This window comes from Lycium barbarum, chromosome 12 (assembly GCF_019175385.1).
Source record: "Lycium barbarum isolate Lr01 chromosome 12, ASM1917538v2, whole genome shotgun sequence".
Taxonomy (NCBI): domain Eukaryota; kingdom Viridiplantae; phylum Streptophyta; class Magnoliopsida; order Solanales; family Solanaceae; genus Lycium; species Lycium barbarum.
The window spans coordinates 70,210,690-70,222,403 of NC_083348.1; the positions used below are offsets into that span (position 1 = coordinate 70,210,690).

Here is an 11,714-nt window from a genome sequence, read left to right on the forward strand (position 1 = left end):
GTTTTTTTAATATAATATTAGAAGCGATTTCATTAACACTAATTCATATTCTCAAAAGCAATAAAACATAAAACTGATAAATTGAAATCAAAATCAAACAAACAGGATGCACAAGAACAGAAAACTATAATCATGACATAGGATTACTAGGTGTTATATACATACTGTAAGGATAATTAAGAAAACACATAAAGGACATACATTAATCCTAAAGAGACATCCTAGTTACCTTTCTTTGTCAAGGATATTTGATTTTTTCAATTGAAGTGGAAAATTAGGGATACAAATGCAAAAGAGAACTTATTACATTTGGGTTTTTTTTGCTTTAAACTTAATGGGCCTGGATTATTTTAATTTTTTTGGGTAATTTATTAAATTTCGGTGCGCGTTCGATTTTTCTGTTCGGTTTTATCAAACTTCGGTTCGGCTATTTCGGTTTCGATTTTTTGACGATGGACACCAAACACCGAACCAAACTAGTTCGATTTGTTGAAGTTTCAGTTCGGTTCGATTCGATTTTTCGATTTTCGATATTTATGCTCAGCCCTAATTTGAACTTCCCTTCACTTCTAGAGAACGCAGGAGATTAAGCATTGACAAATTAGAGAGACCAGGCAAACCTTAAAACAAATAAATAGGATTCTTGGTTTTCAAAGCGTAATGAAAACATGCAACTGTAATGAATAGGCAAATAGAGAGGAGAATTTTGAACAAAATAAGTTAAGTGATAATACATTGATCGCCTCTTTTTCACCCTCCAACACACTCACCCTAACCACCCACCCATAGATCTCATACAAACCACTCTCATACTACTTAACCTCGTAGTGGTTGCTTATATTATATTATAGACAAATAATTTGGAGATAATAGTTTAAACTTCATAAAAAAATTAATAAAAATATCAATTATTAATCAAAATACAAACACCCTAAATTTTGAGCTGACGTTGGAATTTGTTTTTCGTACACAATTATAAGCTTTGTGAACACATGGTTGACCCCACCGTTGCTCGTTAAGCACCAAACCATGAAAAAAAAAGTAGGGCCAAATATACCCCTCGTTATACTTTGGGTCCAAATATACCCCTGTTAGTATACTTTGTGTCCAATATACCCCTCTCCCTTTAAAGTTGTCTAAGGTGGACACTCAATCCTACATGCCACTGTCATTTGATGAGGTGGACGCCATCACCCCTAACCCATTTTATCCTCCCTCAATTTGTTCTTCCACCGCTAAAATCTCTTTCCCAATCGTTATTATCATTACCATCAATTAGGAGTTAAAAAAAAAAAAAGGCTTAATGCATATGCAGCCCCCTAAACTTTTTTTTTTTTTTTTGGCACCTCAACTACCTGTTGTTCCTATTGAACCCCTGAACTCGTCCTCAAGTATGTCTATCAAACCCTCTAAATATGATTTTTATTAGAAGCAAAAAATAAATTGTGATAATGAAAGTAAAGTAATATTTTAGACGTGTGGTAAGCTATTCTTTAGGTCATGGATGTGTCGGTCTCTACTGGTTCTGCTCTTTCACTGTCAGCTTAATTAAGAGCTTACTCTTTTTTCCCCTCTCAATTACTGCTAATCTTAGCTAAAAAATGACATAATTAAATTAGAATATATATTAGCATGTTGCTACATTGAAGATATAATACTATGTAAATCAGATTGTGTTTGATAGACACACTTGAGGACGAGTTCGGGGGTTCAATAGGAACAACACTTAATTGAGGTGTCAAAATGAAAAAAGGGACAAGTTTAGGAGGCTGCATATGCATTAAGCCCAAAAAAAATAAAAAAAATCCTCCCACCATCATTGCCTCCCTCTACTAAGTTTCTAAACCCCAATTTCTCCAATTCTTTTCTCAATACTCGTAAGGTTCCATCTCAATTCTCTTAATGGGTTATCTTTCTTTTTTTCTTTTTGAAATTGGGTTATTATGGCTTTTGACAATTGTTACTGTAAAATATTGATTATATAAGCTATTTGGTTGGTGGGTTTTTCTTGAGGTAATTAGTGATTGAGACGAATGTACGAATGCAATTTAGTGTTTATTCCTATCGATGTTAAATGGACTAACTCATTGAACTTAGGATTTATTTTTATTTTATTTTTTATTACGGTTTTATTGAAAAGTTAACAACTTTATGTTTATCTATTGCTCAGACAAGCTTCTTTGTGTTGGCAATGATGGTGAAAGGGAAGGAAATTTTAGAGGAAAGGGAATATAATGGATTAGGGGTGATGAGGTGGCATGCCACGCGACTACCACCTCATCAAATGGCAGTGTCACGTGGGATTAAATGTCCACCTTGAATAACTTTAATGGAGAAAGAGTATATTTAAACTCAAAATATAACAGTATGAGTATATTTGATCCCAAAGTATAACTAGACGTATATTTGACCCTTTTTTGATAGTACAGGAGTATATTTGATGCTTTTCCCGGAAAAAAAAAAAAACAAAGCATTGAAGGATTTTTTTCAAGTCCTTGGTATTTAAGGATGACAATCGAGAACAATTTTTACACAAATGAATCGGCAAAAGGCATTTTACTGCCTGGAAGCAAATTGCACCACAGGTTAGATATGCCAGCTAAATCACATCGATGTATGACTAACTCGCAACCGCAATGATGCTGTACGAAAACAACAAATCTGCATCATTTGCGTATTCCTATCTGACTCTGCAAAATGAATGCTTCTCATAAATACTTGTCCTAAAGAATTACAACATCTAAACCACCCTATGAATCCAGAACAACATGCAAATCTTTTTGAAGTAGAAGTTTGTTCCAGTTAAACAATTTCCTACGGTGAGAGAGCACCCAGCCAAACAGAGAAAAACGACCAGGTCTAGAAAGCCATGCGCCCTGCAAGTCTGCTTTCTGATATTCTTCTGTCTATTGCCGCATCTATTGACGTCATCTGAAAGAAGGAAACACAGACAGGAAATTTTATTAGGACAGAAACGTGAAAAGGTTAGGTAATCAGCATGATGTATGAGTCAAAATCATAGCCTGCTTCAATGACAATAGATTCTGACCTGGGCCAAATTTGAACCACTGTTCGACCACAAATATCTATAAATAATCACAGTAATTCGCAAACATCTGTTGGGTCTTTCAAGGTCAAAGTAAAGCTCAAGGAGAACATGGAAATTTCCAAGAACTAATACATGCACTCTGTTGAGATTCCTTGAGTGGATGGCAGCATAGTAGTCAGAAACGTCATTACTTAACTACCAGCAAAAGATGATAAAGATACCTACTTGAATCTTTGATGACCACAAAATTGTTGGGATTGCTTGCCAACCGGAGAATGGCCAAAAGAAGATAAAAGACGCCCATTAATTAATGGGGTTGAAAATACACTATAATTGAGTGATTATCATATACTCATCCAAGAGCACTAGCTATTTCCAAGAAGATGAATGAGAATGGAAAGACTTACAAATTTGCTTTATGAATACGAAAGAATAGTAAACAAGTGGATCCGAGATATGAAACTAACACCAACCATCTGTTGGATAAATGTACAACACAAGTCCATGTCCATACGAACGAATACTAGTATTAGGTAATTATAACTTACCTGGCTAGTCTCATCATGCACCTGATACTTTGGTAAGGACATTCTTCTTTCCTCCTGCAAATATTTCACATCAACACTCAGTATCACCAATTAACTGTAAGATACCAATTCCATGAAAACGCAAACACTACTAACCATGGACATTGCCTCATCATCCCAAACTAAGTAGACCTCATTTGTTGCTGGTTGGTTAGCTGGAGCTTTGTTTGAAATAACAGGTGGTGGACCATATGAGGGCCCACCAGTATTTGGGCCAGATGCATAAGAATGTGAATTTACTGGCATTGGCGCTGCAGAAAGAGTAACTGAAATGAGAAATGAAGATGAACCAAAGAGCTTTTCCACGTTCTAAACAGGCCATGGTATTTATAAAGCATTAGTCAGATAGCCAAGATTGACATATAAAAGCATAAATCGAACTCTACCAAGCAGCAAAGCCTATCACAAAATCTGGCAAGATAGCTTGCATAGTATTTAACAGAAAATATTATATGAGGAAGAAATAGGATGTTCTTTTCCTGTGCTTCAACAAGGATTCAGATCAGAAAGCTAATAAAAATCGCATGTTGTACAAAGCCTGTAGGCTACAGCCAACAGCTTCAATGTCAAATTTCATCCTTTAATTTTTTTTTATTTTTTTTTGAGACAGAATGTCAAAAATTCATCATTATAAACAAATTTGAAACTATAACACCCTTCAATGTTAATTTCTCTGGAGCATGTACATCAAATGAAGTTTGTACCATCACCTCCTCTATGTGACTAACAAATTTTCTTTCAGCAAGATGTCAAAACTAATTCCCATAGTTTGGAGAGAATCATGGCCAACAAACAGGCTTCACATATCAATTCCGAAAAATAATCAACGAATACTTCTTACTAAAGGATCAGAACAGAGCTGCTTATCCTATCAAAAAGGCACAACACTAAATTGGTAGTACAAACAGGCTTCACATATCAATTCCAAAAAATAATCAACGAATACTTCTTACTAAAGGATCAGAACAGAGCTGCTTATCCTATCAAAAAGGCACAACACTAAATTGGTAGTACAAACAGGCTTCACATATCAATTCCAAAAAATAATCAACGAATACTTCTTACTAAAGGATCAGAACAGAGCTGCTTATCCTATCAAAAAGGCACAACACTAAATTGGTAGTAAGTAAAGTCCCAATAGGAACCATGTTAAGGGTCAGACCTTTAACAGAATGGATAAAGACATTACAATTCAAGACCTTGAATACCTGAAATCTGATAGCCAATGGTGGCAGGAGTGTTGCTGCCCGTGTTTGGGTCAATTAAGCTCTTTGCTTCAGCTGCAGAGCTCAATGGCACACCTGTTGACAGCATCGGCGCTGAAAATGGCGAACTTTGGGCAAGGTTGTTGTTATTAGGAACAACAGGAAACAAGGGCTGAGACACGGAAACAGGTGGGGTAGATGTTGGGAGCCCCGGAGGAGCAACAAGCGTTGGTGGTGCAGTGGCTGGCATTGGAGGCCTTACATTTTGCACAGGAAACAATGGTTGTTGCGGTAGACCCATCGGTGCAGCAGGTGGAACTGAGCCAGCAGGATACTGTGGATACCAAGGTGGGTGGCGAGGAGGGACTGGCCAACCAGCAGGAGGCATAGGCACAGCAGGATTATAGCTACACCAAACAGGCCAGATCCATGTAAGAATTTTTATACCTATTAGAGTTGCTAAATAAACGTCAAACAGCTAATAAATCTAAAGCATGCCAAAAAACAACAAAATGCAGAAGAGAAGGTTGACAAAAAGATAAAAATGCAAAGACTAATTTTCCATAATATATTTTTTTTTTTTTGGTGATGGCGATGGTATGATTTCTATTCCAAGTTACTAATCCACCGAGAAGCTAGTTACCGCCCACAAGCATAGGTGCTGCCATGTCCGTAACCCTAAACCATCAATACTAATGCCAAGTCGTGTAACAGGGATTCGAACACGGAATCTCCAGACTGTTACTCAGATTCCTCAACTACCGAGCTATCTCTGGAGACAAAGATTTCTGTATTATCTACAGGCCAGAACGCTAACCATAGCAAGGAAGAAATGGGCGAACTTCAATATTGGAAACAGAGCTGCTGGACACCTGAAAACTAACACTAGAATTCTTTACACACCAAATCTTGACTAAATTTTTTGGTCATGTCACACCAACACCATAACAAAGTTAGAACTGGGGTATTTGGATCATACTATAATAATGAGTTTAATCTTATCTCATAAATTCATTGTTTTGCTCGTTTGACCAAGTTACTACTCCTAACAAAGGGATTCTTTCAGAAGAAACAGTAGGTATTCCTCGAATAGAGAAAAAAAGCAAGATACAGCTGCCCCCCTCCCTCCCCTGGTGATAAGCAAAAACAAGTTGTAGTCCTTAAAAAGATCAGTCAACTATAGAATGAACTAAACTTTACTTCGAAGATAGAGATTGCCTCGTCTTTTGCTAAACCATTGGTCAGGATGGTTCCATATTAAAATATTCTTAAGCATACCTTCTTAAAAGAGTTAGCTGTTTTGCCCTTCTCTATTGAAGCTTGTGTCATTGACTAGTCAAAATTGAAAATGTTTAATTGTTTTCAAGAAATACTATGCTTCTTTGCATTTATTCGGTCTTAAACACAGAAGCTTATTCAAGGAAAATTGTCTTTGATACTGATAAACCGACATGAATGACAGATTCCATCTTAGAGAAAACTTATTCAAGGAGAACATACATCGGTAGAGAAGATAAAAATGAACTGACTCCAGACTTCAAGCACAAAATGAAGAGACCGTGTTTTTAATACAACTTACTTCATCAACAAAAAATGAAGAGACCATGTCCCGGATCTTATGTGGGCATGTATTCTCACGGATTCCAAATATCTATGCTTAATAGGAAAGAAAAAACTCATCCACATCCAAAAGATTTAGCATGCAGCATACAAAAAGGAAAGGCTCTTTTTAATAAGTAACTCATGCAACAGCATGTGAAAATGACGGTGTATCCTAATGCAATCAAGCATAAGGAAATTTAAAAGAATAACAAGCATTTTCATGAGAAACATACAGTGGTGGCACTGCACCAAAAGCTGCCCGGGGAGGATATCCTGGAATTGCACCACCAAGATACTGGGATGACGGGATGTCCACTTTGGCAGTTTTTGCTGGGGACTCATCATCTACAGGAAAATAAATCAAACAGGGAAACGAATTTAGCTTTATGTAATCATGAAAGCGAGCAGCAGGAACAGACATATTAGTATGTGGGGAAAAGATCTGCAGAAAGCTGAAAAGGTAATAAGCTCATATTAACTCAAAGATGAGATAAAGAAAGGCACTAAATTAAACACCTAAACCAGTGGACAGGAAGCAAATAATTCAGACATCAATTGTAATTAGTTTAGCAAGATGCAAAGTTGAAAAGCTTAAAAACAAGCTTCCAATTTCTGCATGATACAGGGTTCTACAGACGTAGGAAAAAGGCCCAGGAGCCCATACTGAAGCAGACTTAAAATTCTATAGCAGTGACATATTAAGCTACAAGCTCCAGATGTCCCTTCAGGGGCATTAGATAAAAATGGGATGATACAAACCCTAGTCTATAACTAAATTCAAGCAAATGCCCTGAACTTCTGTAGCTTTATTTCAAATTTTCAACACCCTTATTAAAGTTTGTAAAACAAAGTTAAGGAGAGATTCTTTTTTTGATAACCAATAAATCGCCGAGGGTGAATGGTTCATGGTTCGAAACTTGGTGGATAACAGGTCCCCCCTCTAAGTTGAGGAAACATTTTTGGCACAAAAATAGCAATTCAATAGTAACAAAACAATAGTATAACAAGAAAGACAAGAATGCAAAAGTAGTTTTCTCTTCTTGCAACAATTCAGCAAACCATAGGGCTCCTACATGTCACTCAAAGAGGCACACTTAAGCACACCACAGCACTGCTCATACCTTCCTCTCCATAGTGAGCTGCTAAGACATCGGCTGGGATTCCTTGCATTCCATATACTTCAATATCTGTTGACTCTCTACCAGATTTGGCATTCGGTACCCTGTAACAGCCAAATATGCTATCTTAATGCATTTATAGCCAAAAAAATGACACTAAAAAAAGGTAGCATGAAACATTATCAGCATGTGGCAAGAAAACTAGAGCAGAGATGCTTTAGGAATTTTGCAGATATGTGTGGGTCAAAAAACAAGTTCAAACTTGCTTTAAACTTCAGAAGAACCCACCGACATTATCAACTGCTATGTCTCCATCCCAAATAGTTAGGGTGCCGTTATATGAATCCTCAACATCTATTCTGTTCCATTGGAACTGCTTTATTGCAATACTCAATAATTTGACTTGGTATCACCTATTTGGATCATTTGCTTCCAGGGTGTTGTATTCTACCCAAAGCAGTATGACATTGACAATTCTTTTAGTTGCATCAACGGGTAACAGAATGCTCTTCTACCTTATGATGATGCACTACCTTAGTACTGATTATATATACACGCACACATATGTCACCAATCTACAAAAGAAAAAAAAAAAGAATGCTCTTCTACCATAACATTTAACTTCTGAGACAGAATAAATGACTTCTTGCTCCAGCTTCACATTAGGCAAAATTCTATAAAATGAAAATATTTCAGGCATAGGCATATTATATCTATATATTTTTGGGAAGATGTTGCCCTACATTATAAACCAAAAAGCTGACCTACTTTAGATGATGCTTTTTTTTTTTTGTGAAGTAAATAACTTTCTTCCTGACGGGAAACCCGCAATGCACATTTATGGATCGAGGGATATCATCCTTGATAAAGACGTATCAAGGGGTATCATAAAGAGTACCTAAAATAACACAATTTTTTCCATGTTTCAACGTTAGTAGACATGAATTACTCACAGGTTACACGAGAAATTTTAAGTTTATATTTCCTAAATCACACATCAATAAATTGATACCATTCTCTAATATGACCAAATTGTCGAACTACTTTTGATTCTTTTGTGTCCCAAAAAATTCTCAATAACGAACTATATTCTTACACAACCTTCAAGATATCTGCTCAAACATGTATCCAAAAGCAAATACCCACTCACCTACATAACTTTTCTTTACATTTTAATGAACAGTCTTGAAAGAGGGATTAAAGAAGGAAGCTCATAAAGAAGCGTACTTTCAAAGAGAATGCAGTAACAAGGAGGAAGAGTATCTAAAAGCCACATAATGCAACTTTCCTCTTCTACAATACTCATATATTAATTTTCCTTGAATCATTTGAAATAGTTTATCTTCATTATTTTTTGGAACATACGGAACATATATATGTCAGAAACCAGAGTTAATATATTTCTTGCATAAGTTCTATCCCGGGAAAAACTCTTCCTTCTTTCACTCAGTTTGTGGGAGTTGACTGTGAGATTCAAAGAATCAATAATTTCTCATTGGGATCGCTATCTAAAGCACATGTCTGCACCCTTAAGGAATCGTTTCGTAGCTGGTTTAGGAGCTAACTTATTCATGTATTAAATCCTCAAATCCTGCATAAGTAATACCATGTTCGATAGCATTCTTTTGCTATGTATAAAACGCAACATACATAATACGGTGTTTGGTTTATAATTTAGAAACCCACATAACTAATACACGTATAAGTTATGAGAGAATCTATGTATTATTTTATGCAGGATAGAATATGGAATAACCAAACCGCGCATAACTAATCCCTAAGACAACAACAACAACAACAACAACATACTCTCATAACTAATCCATATATTACTAATACCTACATAACACTAACAGCTACCAAACAACCCCTTATAGCTACATTCCCCACTTCAACAGCAGCAACAATAAAACATACAAATGCCACACTCAAATTTATCAACAAAATAGGTGTAAAAAGGGCATTTACGCACTTGGTGACGGTTTCTTTGTGAACCTGAAGAACGTGAATGGCCATACCACCAGCAGTGGAAAGCTTCTTATGACAAACATGGCATTTGAAGTGTTTAGCCTTTTGATGTTGAACCAAAATCTTCTCATCATCAAACTCCCTGTCACAGTAATAACACCATACTTTATCGGTCGCTCTCTTCTTCTTCTTCCCCATTTTATCCCTACAGAAAACCCTAATTCCTCTCCGCTCCGATCCGATCCGCTAGGGTTTACGAAATCGATTTGGGGGATTGAAGAGTGGGGGGTTTTTCTGTCTGGAAGGGAGTTAGGGTTTGTCAATAAACGGGAGACACTTCCTAATAATAAAAATTGAAATAAATTTATTTATATCTTTCTTTTAATTATTTATGTAAGAAAATCTTGAAACAGATAGAACTACGTAATTAAACGGATATACTTCCAAGTCCTAATCCTAATAAAAAATAAATTACTACATAAAAATTGCTAGCAGCATAGAAATGAAAAAAAGAAATTGGGCGGAACTAAAAGTGACTATAGCCTGTTTGGCCATGCGTATATTTTCTAAAAAAAAATGCGAATTTTTTTCAATAAGTGTTTATTTTTTAAAAGCGGTGGTTAGACCGACTATGTTGTATGGGGCGGAGTGTTGGCCAGTTAAGGTTTCTCACGTTCAAAAGATGAAAGTTGCTGAGATGAGAATGTTGAGATGGATGTGTGGCCACACCAGGAGTGACAGGATTAGGAATGAGGATATTCGGGACAAGGTGGGAGTGGCCTCGGTGGAAGACAAGATGCGAGAAGCGAGATTGAGATGGTTTGGGCATGTGAAGAGGAGAGACACGGATGCCCCAGTGCGGAGGTGTGAGAGGTTGGCCATGGATGGTTTCAGACGAGGTAGGGGTAGGCCAAAGAAGTATTGGGGAGAGGTAATTAGACACGACATGGCGCAGTTACAGCTTACCGAGGACATGACCTTAGATAGGAGGGTTTGGAGGACCCGTATTAGGGTAGAAGGCTAGTAGATAGTCTCATTCCCCTGCCTTATTAATAGTCGCATTATCGTAGTATAATTTCTTGTGCTCTAATGTATGCTATTATGCTATTATCTGTTATTTCCTGTGCTTTGATTATTCTATGTTATCTGTGTCGCTTGCGTTACTTCATTTCCATATCGCTTTGAATCTCTTAGCCGTATCTGACCTCTTTTTATGTTTTTATTGAGTCGAGGGTCTCTCGGAAACAGCCATCCTACCTTGGTAGGAGTAAGGTCTGCGTACACTCTACCCTCCCCAGACCCCACGTTGTGGAATTTCACTGGGTTGTTGTTGTTGTTGTTGTTTATTTTTTAAAAGTGAGGTATAGAGAAAAAAATTGTGTTTTGAGAGTAGCAGAAATAATTTTTCAGAAGCTAAAAAAAAGCTTTCGCCCAAAAATACTTTTGAGAAAAATACACTTAGAGCCATTTGGATTGACTTATAAGTTGGTCAAACCAGCTTAAAGTCATTTTTAACTTATTTGGGTGTTTAGCAAAAATAGAAAATAACTTAAATTAAGTTTAAAAAAAAAAATGCTTAAAATAAGCCAAAATCAATAAGTTGCTTAACCTCAATTTTTTTTGGGGGGCTTAAAATTCTGTTTGACCAATAACTTTACCCTTTTATCCCTTATATTTTCTGTTAACCCCAATACTACCCTTACCTTTAAAAACTCTTTAAGCACTTTTATCCAACCACGTAACTGTTAATCCAAACGGGCTCTTAGAAGCATTTTTTAAAAGCTTGATCAAACACGAACTGCTTTTCACCGAAAGTGCTTTTTTCAAAAGCATTTTTGAAAAAAGTACTTTTAAAAAAAGAGCAAATTTTAGAAGCTTGGCCAAACAGGCTAATTTTGGATGAACAAAAAAGGTTTGAAATATACGATCATTAGTTTTTTATGAAGACAATTAAGGACAAAGATATATTAGGAATATTAAATATGAGCTCCATAATTTTCTTGAGAGTATAATATAATTTAAAAGTTTAATCTTGTTTTAAAATGAACATTATTTTGGCATGTCATTGAAAATAAAAGCTAAAACATCCGACAACAACAATAACAAGATTTTTAGGCCGTTGAGCAATATTTTCTCATACGATTTTGAGTTATCTCAAAAAGAAATTCTGGGTCATGGATCATTT

General features: G+C 36.2%; 1 protein-coding gene across 3 annotated transcripts; it reads right to left on the reverse strand.

The window, feature by feature from the left end:
• Nucleotides 1-2,539: 2,539 nt before the first annotated feature.
• LOC132621434 (protein SUPPRESSOR OF FRI 4) lies at nucleotides 2,540-9,895 on the reverse strand. 3 transcript variants are annotated; one of them, XM_060335700.1, is made up of 7 exons: nucleotides 9,534-9,889; nucleotides 7,565-7,665; nucleotides 6,677-6,788; nucleotides 4,845-5,248; nucleotides 3,733-3,887; nucleotides 3,598-3,651; nucleotides 2,540-2,931 (listed from the first exon to the last, which is right to left on the reverse strand). In XM_060335700.1, exons 1-7 carry the CDS (start codon nucleotides 9,725-9,727, stop codon nucleotides 2,860-2,862), a joined length of 1,092 nt encoding a protein of 363 aa, XP_060191683.1. In that variant the 5' UTR covers nucleotides 9,728-9,889; the 3' UTR covers nucleotides 2,540-2,859. The 3 variants fall into 3 exon arrangements, with proteins under 3 accessions (XP_060191683.1, XP_060191682.1, XP_060191684.1); XM_060335699.1 differs by having other exon boundaries at nucleotides 2,540-3,651; nucleotides 9,534-9,895; XM_060335701.1 differs by having other exon boundaries at nucleotides 2,540-3,651; nucleotides 4,845-5,288; nucleotides 9,534-9,674.
• Nucleotides 9,896-11,714: the final 1,819 nt, after the last annotated feature.